This window comes from Chiloscyllium punctatum, chromosome 40 (assembly GCF_047496795.1).
Source record: "Chiloscyllium punctatum isolate Juve2018m chromosome 40, sChiPun1.3, whole genome shotgun sequence".
Lineage (NCBI taxonomy): Eukaryota > Metazoa > Chordata > Chondrichthyes > Orectolobiformes > Hemiscylliidae > Chiloscyllium > Chiloscyllium punctatum.
The window spans coordinates 47,325,551-47,346,904 of record NC_092778.1 but is presented as its reverse complement, the minus strand read 5'-3'; the positions used below and the strand labels follow the sequence as shown (position 1 = coordinate 47,346,904).

At 38.4% G+C, this 21,354-nt stretch overlaps 1 protein-coding gene across 2 annotated transcripts in view; it reads right to left on the bottom strand.

Moving 5' to 3' along the window:
- trrap (transformation/transcription domain-associated protein) overlaps positions 1 to 21,354 on the bottom strand; it is a 223,741-nt gene that overhangs the window by 165,796 nt on the left and 36,591 nt on the right. For both annotated transcript variants that reach the window (XM_072559829.1, XM_072559830.1), the window contains exons 18-25: positions 20,991 to 21,182; positions 18,235 to 18,400; positions 17,537 to 17,793; positions 14,464 to 14,664; positions 7,555 to 7,706; positions 2,844 to 3,043; positions 1,859 to 2,076; positions 1,142 to 1,339 (exon numbers count right to left, since the gene is read on the bottom strand). In XM_072559829.1, coding sequence (XP_072415930.1) covers positions 1,142 to 1,339; positions 1,859 to 2,076; positions 2,844 to 3,043; positions 7,555 to 7,706; positions 14,464 to 14,664; positions 17,537 to 17,793; positions 18,235 to 18,400; positions 20,991 to 21,182 — 1,584 coding nt within the window. The remainder of the gene's footprint in view (positions 1 to 1,141; positions 1,340 to 1,858; positions 2,077 to 2,843; positions 3,044 to 7,554; positions 7,707 to 14,463; positions 14,665 to 17,536; positions 17,794 to 18,234; positions 18,401 to 20,990; positions 21,183 to 21,354) is intronic.

The window sequence follows — 21,354 nt, the reverse complement described above, 5'->3', positions numbered from 1 at the left end:
AGAAGTCTGCTTTTACTGGGACGTGGTGCTGTGGACCTTCTTGTTTATTCTGCACATTAATGATTGGGCCTTAATTGTAAGGGATATGAGCAAGAAGTTCGTAGATGAGAAAAACTAGTGGGGTGCTGACCACTAAGGATGATAGCCATAAATTGCAGGAGGATATCAATGGACTGGTCAGGTGGGCATAGTAGAGGCAAATGGAATTCTACGTGGAAAAACGTGAGGTAATGAACTTGGAGAGGGCTAGCAAGGCAAAGGATTGCACTATAAATGGTAAGGCATTGGAAGTCCTGAAGATCTAAGGGACCTTGGTGTATATATTCACAGATCTGTGAAGGTAACAGGGAAAGACAACAAAATGGCCAAGGCAGAGAATACAAGAGCAAGGAGATTCATGCTGGAACTGTGTAAACACTGGTTGTGCCACAACTTGAGTACTGCATGTGGTTCTGATCACCTCATCATAGATAAGATGTAACTGTATCAGAGAGGGTACAGTGAAGAGTTACTAAGATGCAGCCTAGGACAGAGTTTGAGCTGGGAAGAAAAGGAAAATCGGATAGCCCTGGGTCGTTTTCCTTTGAATAGCAAAAGGAAGAGAAGGGACCCGATGGAGATTTATAGAAAATTATAAAAGGGGCATAGTTAACTTGGATAAGGCTGCATTTCTTCCATTAGTAGAGAAGTCAACAGACAGGGAGCATAAATTTAGAAGTATGAGCCAGAAGGTTAACAGGAGAGTTCAGAAGAATGTTTTTCATCCAAAAAGTGGTGGGAGACAAACTCATTGCCTGAAGGGATAGCAAGTCAAAAACTCTAACATTTGAGCAGCATTTCGATATTCCCTTCACTTACCACAGAGAGAGGGCTATCGGCTAAAAGCTGGAAAATAGAATTAGAATCAGAAATTTGTTGATCAGTGCAAGCATAATGAGGGTTGAATGGCCTCCTCCAGTGTTATAAGTGAGTATGACTTTAGAAGAAAAAACGGTTGATTGCACTCACTGATTTATAAATCTAGTTTCAGTTCATGTACAATTCAGTACAAGCACAAGCAGGTGCTACCATGAGCTAGATGAAATTCATGACACATCATTATTTTTATGTATCCCATAATCTCATAAGAGAAGCACAATACCTCTCCAGTCAGATCCATCATGACAAAAAGAAGAGCCTTCAAAAACGTTTGCTGATTCTGTAGGACCCAAATCAAAGGAAGGCGCTCCATCAAGAATTTAATGGACACGACACCACCAAGTTTAGCATACCAGGCTTGTTCATAACAGCACGCACAAAGACGTTCCACAATGTACGAAAATAAAGGTAACAGGCATGCCTATTGGAATTTAAAACAAAACATTTCTCATTTGGTAACACATCAAAAATTCTAATGATATGTTATTTATTACCTTGAACAGAATGTAACTTTTTTTTGAATGAGAAATGCCATTTAACTTCTCAGGTGGATATTAAAAACAAACCCATGAGAAGATTATGAAGAAGCCCAAAACATACGACCACCCATCTCCCTACCCATTTGATTGACCCCTTAATCGACATCACTAAAAATAAAAAGAAACAGATCAAGTGATCATTTATCATGTTGCTGTCACCATTATTTGAAATGTGCTGTAGGCAAATTAGCTGCTACATTTCATAGATTACAAATGGCTACATTTCAAAAGCATATAACTGGCTGTGAAGATCTTTGGCATATTTCAGGTTGTGAAAGGTGCTTTATAAACACAAGTTCTTGCCTTCCACTTTAGATTATTTACCATGGGTTGTAAGTTAAAAATGATTATGCTTTGATAACATTGCTCAACAAGCCCATCAGAAATACAAAAGTGCCTACCCGTTCCTTTGAGCCTAAAATTATGCTTGCTACATCAAAGATAACAGCCAGAGCCACTTCTCCTATTTTGCAGAGCTCTTTTTCCTCATAAGCCATGCAAATAGCTATAGCATCAATAAGCACCAGTGGGTCCATTCCTTTTGATCCATTTTCTTCACTGTGGAACATGGCTGTGCTTGGCTGACTGCCTACTTGGTAACACTGAAGCAAGAAAGGGCCTGGGGAACACAATTAAAGATTTTTAAACTACACACCACACAAAGTAAAAACACAGAATTGCAGGCTGCAGAAGAAAAGATAATGTCTATAATTTATATGTTAGCGCAGACAATAAAGAACCAGCAAATGTTTAAAAAGGTACAAGTTAGATCCCATATCTCCACCAAGCAATGCATTCCTCTACTGTAAGGATTTATTCAAGGTAATATTATTTGCTCCTTTCTCTCAATGTTGTTTGTGGGAGTGTACTACATGCAAACTGATGTTGCTTCCCTTTTTACAACAGTGATGTCACTTCAGAAGGACCCATTGGTTGTGAAGTGCTTTGGGACATCCTGAAGTCATGAAAAGAATGGAGTGGAATTATTTCTTTGAGCTTAAGCTGGAAGCTAAATTGTTTAAAGTGACTGCATATACAATCAAGTTGCAAACAAAATGTTATTGAGCAGAAGTGTTATTACAAACTAAACATGTTTTTTAAACATAGATAAAACATAGAATTTTTTTTAAAATGGTATTTAAAATATAATTTTAAATTTCGTATAACACTGTCATGTGATCCAAATTCCACTGGACTGACAAGTCCCACATTTACTCTCTAACACATTCATGCATTTGTCAATTATGATTGTAATTTCACACCTGTGGAATTAAACCACAGCAATATCCTCCATTCAGTTCTACAAGGACTTAATTTCTTTGCTTGTAGTAGCTTCAGAAAGGCCTCAGTTCAATCTCAACAACGTAGAAGGTGACATTTACTCACCACACTGTTGAGCTACTGCCACCATGGTGTAGTGACGGATCAAACTGGCCACAAAAGGCAGAGCACTAGGCCGCAGATCTTTAATGACAGCTGACATAAATGCTCCCGTCAAAGCCTGTTCAAATGTTTTACGAGCAGGTGTGTCTTGTGCTTTGTAACGGTGCGATATAATTACGCTTGGTATCGCCTTCTCTGTGAAGCTGGAAGACAAAATGAAATTAATTTGAGAAAGCCACTCACTGCATTATTAACAAGTCAACCATGAAAATCACACAGCAGGTAAAAGAGTTTCTTTAACATTTTGATAGAGCTGACCCAATTCAATTACTCCATTTTAATACTGTCAACTGCTGACCACAAATAAGATGGATGGTTCAATTTCATCACAGCTATTTAAGGCCAGCTGCTGCAAATAAGGAAAATGTGCTCCAAATGGTACAAGCGCTGACAACCAAATGCGATCATTGAGTGACGTTTCAATATTTACAGTGTGCTGTGCTCAAGTCATTTCATTTGATTTTGAAAAGCTGAAATGTTAAATCAATTTGGCAAAGAGAGCTATTATACCAAGATTGAGAAATGCTTATGCTGCTGCCCTTATTTGATAGATTTTAGTATTGCCTTTATTAAGAGATGTTTTTTCCTCTTGCAGATTTTGCTTCAGTGGGCTTATGTTGTTCTCTTCACCTCAACTGAGTGCCAAAATGACCGGCAATTTTCAGGCAAATGCTGGTGGATTATTCAACTAGAGTGGACTTTAAAGCAAAGCTGATATCCTGTCTGCACCAAACATTAATGTAAACAGAAACAACCACCACCCCCCACCATTCCAACTGGGGACTTCTAGTTAACCATCAGAAACAAATGAACCCAAGCAATCCTTTCCTAATTAGAAGTGTTCAAAAGGCCATTTGTTCTGCCCCAATTGTGGTTGAAATAAGCAGAAAACAAAAATGCAAAGTCCAAGGTGCTCTCTCTATGATTCAGGTGCTCATTGGTTAACTTGTCAAGTAACATAGGTTGCTTATATCAAAGAAGTCCATAATTAATATTAACCCAAATGTCTTTCATTGTGTTTCCTTAAAAAACGTATTCTGAGACTGTAGAAAGAGAGTCATAGAGAAGTACAGCATGGAAACAGACCCTTTGGTCAAACTCGTCCATGCTGACCAGATATGCCAACCTAACCTAGTCCCACTTGCCAGCAGCAGGCCCATATCCCTCCAAACCCTTTCTATTCATATACCCATCCAAATGCCTTTTAAATGTTGCAATTGTATCAGCCTCAACCACTTCCTTTGGCAGCTCATTCCATGCACACATCACCCTCTGCATGAAAAACAGTTGCCCCTTAAGTCCCTTTTTATACATTTACCCGCTCACCCTAAACCTATGCTCTCTAGTTCTGGACTCCCCCACCCCAGGGAAAAGACTTTGCCTATTTACCCTATCCATGCCCCTCATGATTTTATAAACCTCTATAAGGTCACCCCTCAGCCTCCGATGCTCTAGGAAAAACAGCCCCAGCCTATTCAGCCTCTCCCTATAGCTCAAATCCTCCAACCCTGAAAACATCCTTGTAAATCTTTTCTGAACCCTTTCAAGTTTCACAACATCTTTCCGATTAGGAAGGAGACCAGAATTGCACAATAGTCAAAAAGTGCTCTACAACTGCAACATGAATTCACAACTCCTATAGTCAATGCTCTGACCAATAAAGGAAAGTATACCAAACGTTTTCTTCACTATCCTAGCCACCTGCGACTTCACTTTCAAGGAACTATGAACCTGCATTCCAAGGTCTCTTTATTCAGCAACACTCCTTAGGACCTTACCATTAAGTGTAAATGTAAAGCTTTTATTCATTTCTAATCAATAAATTGACCAAATGAAGATCTGCATCTAACATGCAAATCACTCTTAGAGAGGGTCACAAAAGTTGCATTATGACTCTCCTCCAACAGAAACTTAAATAGAAGCTGCATTTTATCAGAATACCTCAGTAATTTAACAACTACCATCTAATCAGGAGCCAGTCTCATACATATACAATGTAGTTGCGCTCACTTCGGATACCCCAAAATAACAATTATAGTTGGCAAACTTCTGCTCTTTCCTTTATGGAAAATTGCACAAGTTCATTTATTGGGAAACAAGCGTCACCAATATTGGAATGGTCAAATGATGCCGTCCATCACCCAGCATTCACTAACACATCATAAAACATTCTAGCACACAACTGCATTCAGGAAGTGAAGGTTTCAAGAATCCCAAAAGAGAAATGGCTGCCATAATCACAAAGGTACCATAATAATTAAACAAAATTTAATTTGCTGGCAGGAGGCCAAAAGGTATATAATTTGACTGCTTTGTCTACAATATGTTCACTGAACTTGCCCAAATGCAAACAGGAGTGATAAACATGTTAATGTAAATTAGTTGCAATTATGTTCATCAACTAACCTAAAAATCAGTGATTCTAACTTTTACTGCAAATCATATTAAAAAGAAGAATAAACTCTGATTAATCGACACAGAACATGCATTTTCAAAATTTGTGGAATAAAATCAGAATTGTAATTATTGATGCTTTAAAGTGATGAAAAGGATCACAAGTAGGAGCAGAAAATCATGCAGACACTTGAGACTACAATCATTGAAACATATATACAAATTACGAGTAGGCCATTCAGCCTCTCAATCCTGTTCCAACATTCAATAAGATCGTGCCTTCAACTCCACTTGATTAGCTGCTTCAAAAACGGTTTCCCATATGTTCTCTGTATAGAAGAGGCTTCAATAGATATCCCTTTTGTACTCAAGATTCCTGTGTAAAGAGAAACTGTAGACTATGCATCTACAAATACATTAAGGACAAAAGGGTAACTAGGGAGAGAATAGGGCCCCTCAAAGATCAACAAGTTAGCCTTTGTGTGGAACCGCAGATATGGGAGAGATACTAAACAAGTATTTTGCATCAGTATTTACTGTGGAAAAGGATATGGAAGATGTAGGAAGTCGGGAAATAGATGGTGACACCTTGTAAAATGTCCAGATTTCAGAGGAGGAAGTGCTGGATGTCTTGAAACGCATAAAGGTGGATAAGTTCCCAGGACCGGATCAGGTGTACCATAGAACGCTGTGGGAAGCTAGAGAAGTGATTGCTGGGCTCTTGCTGAGATATTTGTATCATCGATAGTCACAGGTGAGGTGCCGGAAGACTGGAAGTTGGTTAACGTGGTGCCACTGTTTAATAAGGGTGGTAAGGACAAGCCAGGGAACTATAGGCCAGTGAACCGGACATCGGTGGTGGGCAAGTTGTTGGAGGGAATCCTGAGGAACAGGATGTACATGTATTTGGAAAGGCAACAACTGATTAGGGATAGTCAACGTGGCTTTGTGCGTGGGAAATCATGTCTCACAAACTTGATTTGAGTCTTTTGAAGTAGTAACGAAGAGGATTGATGAGGGCAGAGCAGTAGATGTGATCTATATGGACTTCAGTAAGGCATTTGACAAGGTTCCCCTTGGGAGACTGATTAGCAAGGTTAGATCTCATGGAATACAGGGAGAATTAGCCATTTGGATACAGAACTGGCTCAAAGGTAGAAGACAGAAGGTGGTGGTGGAGGGTTGTTTTTCAGACTGGAGGCCTGTGACCAGTGGAGTGCCACAAGGATCGGTGCTAGGTCCTCTACTTTTTGTCATTTACATAAAATGGTTTGGATGCACGCATAAGTGGTACAGTTAGTAAGTTTGCTGATGACACCAAAATTGGACAGTGAAGAAGGTTACCTCCGATTAAAACAGGATCTTGACCAGATGGGCCAATGGGCTGAGAAGTAGCAGATGGAGTTCAATTCAGATAAATGCGAAGTGCTGCATTTTGGGAAAGCAAATCTTAGCAGGACTTATACACTTAATGGTAAGATACAAGGGAGTGTTGCTGAACAAAGAGACCTTGGAGTGCAGGTTCATAGCTCCTTGAAAATAGATTTGCAGGTAGAAAGGATAGTGAAGGCTGTGTTTGGTATGCTTTCTTTTATTGGTCAGATTATTTTGAGTACAGAAGTTGGGAGGTCATGTTGTGGCTGTACAGGACATTGGTTAGGCCACTGTTGTAATATTGCGTGCAATTCTGGTCTCCTTCCTATCGGAAAGATGTTGTGAAACTTGAAAGGGTTCAGAAAAGATTTACAAGGATGTTACAAGGTTTGGAGGATTTGAGCTATAGGGAGAGGCTGAATAGACTGGGGCTGTTTTCCCTGGAGTGTCAGAGGCTGAGGGGTGACCTTATAGAGGTTTACAAAATTATTTGGGGCATTGATAGGATAAATAGACAAAGTCTATTCCCTGGGGTCGAGGAGTCCAGAACTAGAGGGCATGGGTTTAGGGTGAGAGGAGAAAGATATAAAACAGACCTATGGGGCAACGTTTTCACACAGAGTGGTACGTGTATTGAATGAGCTGCCAGAGGAAGTGGAGGAGGCTGGTACAATTGCAACATTTAAAAAGCATTTGGATGGGTATATGAATAGGAAGGATATGGGCTGGGTGCTGGCAGGTGGGACTTGATTGGGTTGGAATATCTGGTCGGCATAGCTGGGCTGGACTGATGGGTCTGTTTCCATGCTGTATATCTGTATGACACTATAACTCTAATTATGAATTTTTATATTCAATTTCAACACTAAATCTCTGCTGTTCTTACTTCGGATGGGCAAGTAGTTGGTATAATGAATGCTTGTTGTCATCCAAGCTCATCATTGCCACCAAAAAGCATTTGATAACTTCCCAAGCCTGGCGACGATAATATGGCTCTGTGTTGGCACTCTTCAGACAATCCAAAGCAGTTTCAATTGCCTAGAATAAAAACCAAAACAGCATTTGTAGACAAAATCAAAACAATTTCGAAGTTCCATTCCATGTCCCACTGAAATTTCATTAAACTATGGAATTTTAAGACATATATTTAGGCTATAGTGGAACACGAACAGCGGCCCTGCATGCAATGACGCGCCACCCTGCGTACAATGACACAAGAGCAGGTACGCTTCACAGATTGTCAAACTGGTACACTGCATTTGACACAAACAGAGCAGCAATTTACCATTGTTCAATTTACAGCATACATAAAGGATTTTTTATTTGCCTCAGAAACAAAGTTGGCATTCAGGTGGGACAAAAACCTTGAGTGCCATCTCTCATAGATAGATAACTTAACCTGTGACTACAATGTTATTCAATTGCCAAATAAATATCTATAACCCACTTCCATTCTGGGATGAAATCTGCCTTTAGTAGCTCATTGTTTAGTATTTAGTTTGCAATATAAAGTACAATACAAACAACTAATTCATTTAGAGAAAGGCTCAGTTGAAGTGCTCTGCATGCCACAACAAATACAACTCCAATAATTCATTCCTGATCTATTTTTTAAGGAAGAAAGATCAGTATAAATTCCAAATGGCATTTTAGTCAAATGATTCAGCCCTAGATTATTGTAATTTAGTACAGTGAAACACCATATCCAAATGTTTAACTGGATGTATGGAAAACACAATTTGTAACACATGACTTTTAAACGAAAACACCAAACACAAAGTCTGACCTGCGTTTCTACAGTACCTTCCATTGCCTCAAAAAGGTCTCAAAGCATTCTACAGACAATGAAGTATTTCTGAAACGTAGTCACAATTGTTATCTAGGAAATTATGGCATCCAGTTTGCAGGTAGTAAGCTCTCACAAAAAGTTGATAGTGACCAGTTAGTTTTTGAGACCAGGGCTCCTCTTCAAAATAATACCATGGGATATTTTGTGTCCACCAGGGGGACAGACATGATATTGGTTTAACTTCTCATCCAAAAGATAACATCCCAACAGGCAGCATATTCTCAGTACTACATGGAGGCTCAGCTTTGATTTTGTGCTCAAGTTATGGAATGCAACTTGAATTTAATCACATGACTCAGAGGAAAGAGTGCTACCCAGTGACAGAAGATGACTTGAAAATTACAAGCATTACGTTATCTGTCAACAAAACAACAATGGAAAATTCACTCAGGTCATCATGAATGAGAAATTTCATGATGCAGCTGGCTGTAAACTGAAAACCAATTCACCTATTCATTAATGTGAAATTATTCAACTAATGGTGCGAAATGACTGCTGCAAGTGACTGTCCTATTGAAAGGCAAACAATTTGTCTATGGAGAAAATATTTTTAAGACTACCATTTATAAAATCAACCATCAGACTATATCACCAACTTTAATCAAAGTCCATCAAGATTTCACTATACAGTCAAGTCTTATCGACAGACCACTGAAGTAGGACCACATGAATACAGTAAAAACGAAAAAAAAATTTAACCCAAAAATGCTCATTGTACCATACAAATAACTCTTCAAGCTACAAGTCTAGTGTGAGGGAGATATTGTGCTTAAAAAAAATAAATTAAGTACCTCTCACTAAATAAAAATGACTGGCCTGCCAGCACCAACTCTATGTTTACTAAGCTTTATCCATTTACTTTTAAAATGGCAAGCCTCAAACATTAAGCACAGATGCCTTTTTAAAATTCTGTTCATGAGTGCCACATATTTATTGCAGCAATTTACAAGGAGCAGTACTTTCAATCACCCATTTCAACTCAAAGCTTGCTCATGGAATATGAAATGCAAAATTCTAAATCAGCTTTTCAAGCTGAACAAGAACTCCCGATATAGAAAAAATGACTTTTCCTTGGCAGTACTATTTAAACATGTTGAATGAATGAACATGTACTGCTGTGTTACAATATTATAGTATATATTTATGACCACTTTTTAAGAGCAGGGTGTATTTATTTGTAAAGCAATCGTTTGATTTGATGTTTTTCCATTTTATTCTTTGTATCATTATAAATAAAGTCAAGCATTAAGTACCAATCATCCAGAATGTTGGGACAGCACGGCTTTGAAGAAAGAAAATGACATGAACCACAGGCACAAATTCCACAGCTAGGATTTGATTGTATAGTTTTATATTCTGACAATATTTTGTGTCAGAACCAACTGTATGGTTAGACACGTTAAGAAACTAACAACACCATTTGTTAAAAGTATAAGCTTTGGAATAAAACAATAGTGGGAACCATTTTTCAATCCAGAGGAAGGCTAGGAATCGAAAACAGGTTTATTGATTTAACCTCACTTTCATTACCTGAAGATTTTAAAAGCCATACATTTACAAACAGATTAATGCAAAATGGTAAAAGTGTGTTATAACTATGAAACCCTCTCAAAGTTTTAAAAAAATGTTATCATTGTAAACAATGTTTTTGACTTTTACAAGTGATTTACATCTTCACATTTTGAAAAGAGAGGGTGCTCTTTGCTTTGACTCCCTTGTATACCGAGATACTGTGCACAACACAAGTACAAAGAATTAACTTCCCAAAAGAATTGTTGATTTTAATTTTAAAAGATATGCTGTCTGCTCATATAGCTGATCAACGGACTCCTCAAAATGTTTCTGACACTGAACTCAGTGAAACAGTTGAGAACTTGGTCATCTACTACTATTACTAAATGCAAAATGATACAACATGACAATAATTCACAGTCTTTCTTCTAAATGCTATGACTCTTAAAATTCTCAATCCCTTCCCAGTAGTGGAGGCTGGTACAATTATAACATTTCAAAGGCACCTGGATGGGTATATGAATACAAAGGATTTAGAGGAACATAGGCCAAGTGTTGGCAATGGGACTAGATTAATTTAGGATATTTGATCGGCATGGAGAAGTTAGACCGAAGGATCGGTTTCCGTGCCATACATCTATGACTCAGTTGCCCTTTGCCAAATTAACATTTTCACAAAAATGTATCCCACATTATGACATTGATTACACTTCAAAAAGGTACTTCAGTGCAACATTGAAAGATATCACAACACACGATACAATTTATTTCCAACAGTAAAATAATGTCTTTCATAGAGTTTTACTGTTTTAATAAAAAGCAAAGTGCACAGGAAAGCTGTGAAGGTTAGAAAGGCATCACATTCTACTGTTTCTGCCAAATTAATTGATTATAGTAAGGGAACAACTGGATGAAGACACCGCCAAATCAGAAAGCTAGTCATACATCACCCACTGGTCAGGGTGCATACATGAAGTATGACTAATTGAAGAATAGCTGCCTGGTCAACACTTAACACTAAACTCCACAGAAAAACTTTCCATCAGTCAGACAAGAAGAAACAGTGTTCTGTTTAAAGAATGATGTTCATTCATTTCGAATAATTCAGATGAAACCCTATGATTCTACAATTATACCATTAGGTCATTGATAATACTTTTCCAACACAACCTTTTTGTTTAACTGTTCGTTTACTATTTCTGTGAATAAATTGTAAGGATCACCCTACAGGCGCCACACCATTTCTTAACCACCAATTGTAAATTTTTGGGGCACATGCCTTTTGGTGAGGAGTTTCAGTTTGGGGTGTTATATTTATTTTCGTTAATTAGAATTGTGCTATAATGTAAACAGAGAGCATACAAAAAGTTGCAGTGAAGATGGGGACAAATTAATTGCATATTTTAATGCTGCCAATCAAAATTAACTGCACATTGAACGGAAATGCTCCAGGTGGAAGCAAAGCAGTTAAATTGAATTAAGGACTTTAATACAACTCCTGATGGGTTTTTACTTAGAAAAGGTCACAAGTTAGGAAAGAAACTGAATACCAGCAAACCCATTCCTGTTACTGGATTACTTCCATTTTCAAATGACCCAAGCTACAAGACGACCAAAGAATAGCCTTTCACATTGAGCTGACACTGTACATGGACTTAGTCATTTTCTTGTTCTTCCTGTCCCAAAAAGCTGCATGCCACAGGATTTTACAGCACTTCAGCACAAAAATGTATATGCTTTTAATTCTTTTGACTTCCACAAGTCCTTTGCCTCCACTTATTTCAGACAATCTCTGCAAATATTGCTGTATGGCTCATAAGGTAAATTAACAGAGCCTGAGTCAACTCACTTCCATGTTATTCCCGTTTTTCTGTGGGCAAATGACCAGTCACTACCAGCCGTCAATATGATGGTTAGCAGTCTCACCTCCAAACACAGGTTGTGGATTCAAGTTCCACTCCATATAATCCAAGATGACACTTCCAGTATAGTACTGGCAGACACAGCATGATCAGAGATACCATCTTTCAGATGAGGTGTTAAATCCAAAGTCTCATTGCGCCTCTTAGGGTAGATACAACTGATCCTGTAGCACTATATCAAACTCTATTTTTTTTTTGGGGGGGGGCGGGGGGAAGTTCTGATCAATATTTATCCTTCATATATCATTGAAATCACAATTCTGTGTTCAGATGCTGCCAAACATGTGCTTTCCTAGTAATCTCTATTTTTGTTTCTGGTTTACATTATCTGCAGTTCTTTAAAATTTTTATAGACTGGGGAATACATTTTTCTTCCAAACCCAGTGAGGTAAGATATTCCTTAACAATACTATCATTGCCAATTCTTGCCACACTGTGGCAGTGTACTCAACACTGGATACATAATGCTGCATCAAATAAACCTACAATATACACTGCTTAAACAGTGCCATCAAGTGGCTGCAATCAATATGGTAAGATTTTCAATGTATAAAGGGTAAGTAACTCAGAACCCCATAATTTGCTTTATGGGGCCTTTCTCTTTAGACAATAAAGATCTCAGAGAAAGTTGTGTGAAGTGGAAAGAATTCAAGAGTTTGCTGCACAAAGAACAGGCAATCCTACTATATCTCTGTATCTTGGCTGAAAGCAGCTCCTATCTAAAACAACATGTAACAGTGTTCAAGCACTGATGATGCAAGAGAACTATCATGTGCATAAACTTCCTACAAATGCTAAAATCGCAATGATTCATCAACATTACAGCAACAGCATAGCTTAGAAGTTTGAAACTAGGTTAACTGGAGAGAATGGAGAAAGAAAGGTATTAGAATTAAAATCAGCGAATCATAACAGTTAAAAAAAATTTTGCTCAAGAGCTCAGATCACATGAGAAATCAATGCCTTGTCAGAGATTTCAGAGATCAACAAGCCAGCACAATTTGCGAAGATATATGAATTAAAATGCAAGCTATTTAACTTTGGCTGGGTACTCAGCTGTGCAACAGGGTGGTTATGTTGAATGAGAGTCTTGAGAAGATATGTAGCCCAGGTTGAGGTTCAGGATGTAGGTTTGCTCGCTGAACTAGAAGGTTCATTTCCAGACATTTCATCACTCTACTAGTGTGCCCAACTTCAGTGGGCCTCTGGGCGAAGCACTGCTGATGGTTCCTGCTTTCTATTTATAGGTTTGGGTTTCTTTGGGTTGGTGATGTCATTTCCTGTGGTGATGTCATTTTCTGTTCTTTTTCACAAGGGTGGTAGATGAGGTCTAACTCGATGTGTTTGTTGATAGAGTTCCGGTTGGAATGCCATGCTTCTAGGAATTCTCATGCATTTCTCTGTTTGGCTTGTCAGAGGATGGATGTGTTGTCCCAGTCGGTGTCCTTCCTTATCCGAATGTAAGAATACTAGTGAGAGGGGGTCATGTCGTTTTGTGGCTAGATGACATACTGAAAACTAGACACCAGGATACATGAACATCAACTAGCCACACAACGACATGCCCCTCTCTCACTAGTATCCTTACAATCAGATAAGGAAGAACACCACTTCAACTGGGACAACACATCCATCCTAGGACAAGCCAAACAGAGACACGCAAGAGAATTCCTAGAAACACATTCCAACTGGAACGCTATCAAAAAACAGAGGTAGACCCCACCTATGACCGCCTGAGAAAAACAACAGGAAATGACATCGCCAACCCAAAGAAACACAAAACATGTAAATAGAAAGCAGGAATCATCAGCAGTGCTTCGCCCGGAGGCCCACTGAAAATAATGCCTATTAGGGTGACAAATCGTCTGGAAATAAACCTTCCAGCTCAGCGAGCAAACCTACATCCAGTTATGTTGAAAGACTCTTGAGCTAGAGCAAGAATCACACAGACATAAAAAGACAGAGAATAATATCCATTTCTACAGCACCTTTCCTGACCTCAATATCCTACACTGCAGAATAACTAATGAAGGCTTATTGAAGTAAAGAGCAGTAAGCAAGACATAGAACATGTGCAGCAAGGTCCCACAAATGGCAATGAGGTGATCAGATTATCAATTTTTGTGATGTTCTTTGATGGGCAAATATTGTCTAATAAACCCAAGAGAACTTCTCTGCTCTTCCTTACAATTGTGTTATTGGACCATTTATTTCCACCTTAAAAGGAGACCTGTGCCTTGATTTACCATCTCTCCAAAAGGCAGAATCCTCCAAAAGAGCAGCACCCTATATGTCAGCACTGAATGTGTCAGTCAGGACTTTGGGCTCAAATCCCTAGAGTTGGTCGAGAACCTGCTGATCCAGAGGCATCAGAGCTTCCAACTGAGTCACAACTGAATGAACCAGTAGGTGTTCCAATCTGCAGCATGGTTGTCACCATGACAAAACCAAAAATCCAATGATACACAAATTAAATATCTTCTCTTGGTGTGCCAGATTCTGCAAGCCTCACCTTCTCCATAGGAAGTTGGATAGATGCCTTACAGTCAGAAAACTCAGCTGTAATGCTTGGTCCCTGCACTTCGGTAATAACGTACTGCAGTTTCTGAGACTCCTTTAGCATCTTCCGATTGCTTCCACCAAATTTGCCCAACACACGGTAGGCCACGTGGGAGATGCTGTCGGCTGGGTTACGCAAAGTACGCCATAAAGCCTGTGTAAAAAATTTTAGAAAACATAATTCTTCAAACTAATCTATAACTTAGTAATTGTAATAGCTACTACATTGATTCTGGCATTTATTCAAATACTGGGGGAACAAAAACACATCATAGAAACATCAGTGGTCAGCACTGCTCACTTACAGAACCAGGAATCCAGGTTAGTTTTCAGCCTTGGGTGACTGTCTATGTGAAGTCTGCACATTCTCCCTATATCTGCATTGGTTTCCTCTGGGTGCTCTGGTTTCCTCCCACAGTCCAAAGATGTGAAGGTTAGGTGATTGAACCATACTAAATTTCCCATAGTACCCAGAGATTATGCAGGGAGGTGGGTAAGCCTTGGTAAAAATCCCAAGTGGTCGGGGATGGGTCTGGCTCAGATGCTCTTCGGACTCAATTGGCCAAACGACCTCTGTTTGCACTTTGATATGGATTCTAGGACAATTGGGACTTGTTGTGCTAAATCAAAGGATGCCTAAATTTCAAGGATTCTGAAATTCCAACAATCTCAGGTCCTAAGCAATGTACTTTGTGGGTCTGAAAGCTTGCATTACTTCGTGATGGGAAAGTACCCCCAGGAATACAACACAATCATCCAACAATGGATGATATAATATTAAGGTGAGACAAATAGAATGAAAGGGAGATCATTCAGCCCATCACATCGTTCAAAAATTGATTCATTCAGCACCACCTTCACGTCCTTTCTCCAAAGCCTTGCAATTTGCATTCCCCTCCCCATCCAACCCCTAAACTTCCATTCAAGTATTTTTGCAAATTCACTTATTGAAGTTAGTACTGAATTTGCTTCCATCATCTTTATAAGGGAGAAATGAATAGAAGGAATGGAGAATAAAGGTGATATAGATGGAGACTCACAGTTGGGCCAAATGCTCTTTTAGCTCTACGTAATTATATTCTATCACATTTAATAATTGCAGATGCAAAATGATTAAAAACAGGAAATGCTAGAAATACTCAGCAAGTCTGATAACGTGGTGAGAAGGAGGATTAAATGTTGAGTAGTAGGTATTAACAACTGTAAAACAGGGAGCTTGGGAGCAGCAGGGGTAAAAAGGCAGGAATTAAATAAAAATTGTTTCTTTAGAAAATGAAGCAAATCAGATTTAGCGTTGACAAAGCACCTTGAAAAATTATTGAAAGGACAGTATTCATGAGGCAAACAGCCATTTTCCTCACAACATTCAAAGTTCATGTGAATTGTTAATTAATATCTTGAAATTACGAATTTCTAAATTAGCAACTTTATAATAAACTTATAAACTTTATAATAATCTCTCTTAAGATCCTGATTATAAACCTAGACTCCTTAAATGTGCATTCTTTCCTGCGAAAATTAAATCAAATTCCTAAATTAGAAAAAAGCTTCTATCATACTCAAATTGTTCTTCAGAAATACAACTACTATTTTCCTCCAAATGACTCTTCAGTTGCAATTACAACAAAAAGATTTGAACAGTGCTGCCATCCTGCAAATGAACAGTTATCGTGCCCATTCAGTGTTATTTACTGTATCCCATGTATTCTGATAGTGTTTAATTTGCTTTGAAGCTCAGGAGTTTGTAATTCTGAACAGCAAACTCTATTAAAGGTAATAAAAATTACAATAGCAAAGCATCACAGCAGGAGTTTTAACAACATTACAGTTTAATTTGTGACATCCATTTCTTTCTCTGAGTGTTTCCTGTTTGACTTTGAGATTGTTGTGGGGAGGAATTCATGGATATCTCAACACAAAATAGTTGATTTATTGCAATCTATCTCACATTTCTGTAATGAAATAAAACATCCCATTATTTCATCAAATTTTGATTTTTGAACAAGTAACAAAGAGTGAGGAAAAAAAATACAAAGAGCAAGAACAAAAACTGACAAAGAAAGAACAAACGAACCTCTGGAAATGTAGCAGCATTCCTGTGCAAAACAACAGGCTGAAATGACCATAAGGATGTTTCAACTGTTCTTCCAAGGCCACAGAAGTCAACAAGAATGACTGCAGCTATCTAGAAGTTCAAAGTCAATTCTGTCTCCACTGATGTTAAGCATGGATAGAAGATTGTCTAATTAACAATAAAACTGACAATGGGGAAAAATAGGTGTTCTTAGGTTGGAAAACTGCAAGTTATAAAGCCATGTTGGGAACTCAATAATTTAAAAACTACTTTAATGACCTGGATGAAAGGACAGATTGCATTCTAGCCAAACTTGTTGACGATATAGATTGGTACTAAAGCATGTTATAAAGGAGGATACAGAGTTTGCAATGGGAAAGTGCTCAAATACACAGTGAGCAGTAGATGTTTGTACAAATTGAAACAGAATATTATGAACATTAAGGGAATGCCTCACACACATATGGTACTTGAGTAATGAAGACAGTCATCAGGGAAGAACGACCAGTTTTACTTTGAGAAGGAAATAATATGTATCTTTCATACATCAATCCTGTATATATGCTCACTTGGGATCAATAGTCTGGATGGCAGAAAAGCGGAGAATGGAAGGATTTTTTGTAAGCAAAGAGTTATGATGAACTGAAAAGCTCTGCTCGAGAGGAATCCAGATTCAATAACAACATTCAAAAAGGAACTGGATATAGGCTTGAAAAAGGAAAAAAATGAACAGCTATAAAAAGGAAAGGGACAGATGGCCCAAGCCATTTCAGTGAATATTTGAAAGGTGGTGCTTCTGTAATGATTTATCGAATTTGCCCAGGTGTAAAAGACATGATAATTTGAATAGTCTCCCTTTTGCTGGACGATTCAACTATTAACATACAGCAAAAGAAGAATAAAAAGTTGAAAGATTCACATCCCCTAATGTATTACACAGTCCCAATGTTACCTGCATGAGCTCAGCTCGCACTGGCTGGATATGATCATACAAAAAATCAGGCTGCAAGTTGTCAACACACAGTTCCAGTGTCCGCAGGCCCTGACTGACCAGGGTCTGGGAACCATTGAGTGCAGATACCAGTGGGTCCATCAACATTGGCAGATAAGGCAGGAGAGAGCTGAGTCGGACAGGCACAGTTAAACACAGTTCAACGAAAAGATCTTTCATATGTTGTTTATGCAGGCCGCTCTGCAGCATATTCAGTCCTGCAATAAAATAGCATGAGTAGGACAGCAATTATATCTGTTACTTTATTCTGGTTTCTATTTTCAAACAGACCCTGAACAATTTTACGAGGCAATACTTAGCATGCTAAACCTATACGAGGCAGCAATAAGTGTTCTGAACAATGCAAATTAATAAAAATCTTGATTTACAGATATTGAATGAGGAAAGATACTGGTTCTATCCTTTACAAAATGATAGAAAATCCACACTTAAGTGATACATTTTCAGCCCTGCACCTATAAAGCGACAAAGCAGATTTAGGACTCAAAAGGAATTATCTTCAGTGAGGAACATGCTTTAGCTAATGCTCATCTCAATCGAGCTCCTAATACATTTTACCAAGGCTTAAAATATATTGATTGAACCTGGGGTTATTTCATCAGTTAAACAGTCAGAAGCTAATGTAATTGCATTCCTACCTTGCAGCAAGTTAGGCAGTAATGGCAGAAACTCCTGATACAGGAGATCGTGGCTGCCACCTCCAATGGATCGGAAAAGGGCTCGAAGCAACAGAAAGTAGTTGTATGGCTCCTTGGCTGTTTGAGCAAGTTCCATAGAACTGTTCACAATTTTGTGTAGATGTGGCTAAAATATAATGGAATTTCATGTTAAGGGTTTCCAGCTTGGGACTGGTGTCAGCTCTTATACAGTGGATCACACTGCCTCTCTCAGACATTTGTGGGTTCAAGACTTACTCCAAAAACATGAGAACAAAACCAAACCAACACTTCAGATGCAGTACCAAGGGAATACCACCCTGTTTGAGGTGCTGTCTTTTAAACAAGCCATTAAACCAAGGCCCTGGCTGCTCCAATGGTGACAGCTTGTCTATCACAATACTTATAAAAAGGCACACCCCACCCCAATTACTCAAGAAAGCACTACCACAATTTCAAGTAAAAGTTGCTTCAGTGGAAAAAGTAGGCTATAATTGTGTTTCTTTTAAAACCATGCCAATACATTCACAAGCGACTTTTCATTACACAGTTAATTTCCAAGCTTTAAACATCCATTGCTTAATTTAATGAAACAACATTAAAAAACAGACCAAAAAATCCAAACATTTAAATTGCAGTTATAGCTCATTAAATTCACTCTACCTCAAATTTTCTGACAGGGAGAGAACAAAGGAAGAGATTTTTCAATATGATATTTTAAAATGACCTTCACAGAGCAAAATCAGATGCTAAACCATTAATCACTAAGAAAAGTCACATTTCAAAAGAGCTCACATCATTTCAAACCAGTCAAAATCCAATATATTTTTTCTGCACACCAATATTCCAAAAATCAAACTCCAGCTTTGAATGACAAGCAGCATTTATTGTAATAACAGGAAAGGAGAAAAGAAAAACCCATTTCTCTACATAACAAAAGCTACTAATTGAATGCATGTAACTGATTTCTGAAGGAACCCTTCATACTTAAATGATAAGGCAATACATCTTTTATCTGCAATGCTAGCTGGACTCCAAGGGCCACAGTATCAAAGCGTACAAATTAGCGGTCATTTTCCCTGGAATTTAGACAATTCACACAAGATTTGTTGAAACGTTTCAAGATATTATGGGAACTGATAGTACTCTCTACCTATCCTATTTCTGCAGGTTAGGGAGTATAGTACTGGAATCTAAAAAATCACACAACACCAGGTTATGTCCAACAGGTTTATTTGGAAGCACTCGCTTTCTGAGCGTTGCTCCTCCATCAGGTGAAAATTTTGTAGACCTCAGTCCAACACCAGCACCTCTAAATCATGACTAAAAATTAAAGACCTAATCAATGAAACTAGAAAACATCCTTGATAAAAAGTGGTAGAAATTTGGGAATCTTTTCTAGAAGCTATATTATATCAATTATTAATTCTAAATAAGAGATAGATAAGACTGTTGTTAACCAAAGGTATTGCAGACAAATTGAACAATGGTGCATGTATGGCGTTTGATCTCAATTCAACCATGACTTCAACGAATGGGTGACAGACCCCAGGAACTAAACTGCCTCCTCCTGTTCCAATTTAAAATAGGATTTTTTTTGGCAATTATTCCTTGCATTCACCACAAATAGTGCATGGAAATAACATTTGGAAACATTAATGTCAAATTTCATTCATAGGCTGTGGGCATCATTGGCTGGGCTCAGTTTATTGCCAGTGACTAATTGCTCAGACAGCAGTTAAGAGTTAACCACATTGATACAGATCTGGACAGGGATGACAAAATTTCCAACCTTAAAGATATCAGCAAACTAGATGAGTTTTATTCAGTGGGTAGCACCTTCACCACTGAAAGGCTCTAGACTCTAATTCCTTTCTAGGATTTCAGTCCAAAAATCAAAGCTGATAATCCAATGCAGTGCTGGGGGAGGTGCCATCCTTCAGACAGCTGTGAAACCAAGGGCACGTTTGCGTTCTCATGGCAAACTTAAAAGATTGTATGACTACACGGCATAGCAACTGGACGGTTTTTGACAGTGGCCTTCCCAAGATTTATCCCTCAACTAACGTCACACAAACAGATCTCCAGACCATTTACGTGTTAGTTTATGGAAGCTTGTTCTACATAGGTTAGCAGCTGCATTGCTCATATTACATTACATCAGTGACCACACTTCAAAAAGATATTCATTGGCTTGCAAGGGGCTTTTGCGATGCTCAGTGGTCACAGCAGATGTTATACAGATGCAAATCTTTGTTTTTAAATGTGAACTGAAGAATTCCAACAGAAGGTTATTTCAACGTCTGTAAACAGAAACCTGTATCAGGTAGGCATACATCTTGAGCTTCAAGCCAAAGAATTGAGACCAATTTTATCAGTTTGTTTGAATCTACTTGAATTCAGATCTATGGAGTCTTCAAAATGAAATGCAACTAAGAGCCATCATTTTCTTTTCTTTCAAATCAGGTGCTGAAATCTTGCTAAGTTTAACCAGCTTCTTTTCTAAATAGAAGGATAACAGAGCTTAGTCATTTGCCTAACCAGTCTACGCCGATGTTCCACACAAGCCTCCTCCCTCCCCTGGTCATCTAACCCCACTAGCTGCACCACTAACTCGCCTGAAAGCATGATAAACATTGGAGTATTTCAATTACATACTAGCCTTAGATTGTGAAAATATCATCATACAACGGTGAGAACTCACCACGCTCTCTTTCATTCCTGCATCACCTCCTTACCTTTAACATCTGCTCATTTTCTGCTGCAAACAGAGAAACAGAGCCGAACACTAGCTTGAACAGCTTGAGATAGAGGTTGGAGAGTTCAACATTGGAGCCCATTTCTGGAAGGCGGTCTAGAAGATATTCCACCAGAATTGTAGCAAACAGAGCAGAGGTAGAAGGGTTCGCCAGGAATGAATTAGCCACAATCTGTAGCAGATAATAATTAAAAGTAAATGAAAAAAATTCTAAACCAGAATGTTGCACTTACACTGCCAAATATAAAAATACACAAAATGCTGATTAAAAGATCCAGTGAGCTTGTAAATTGAGAATAGAGCCCACTCAACTTGATAAGCAGAGCTACGCAGAACATGTTCCA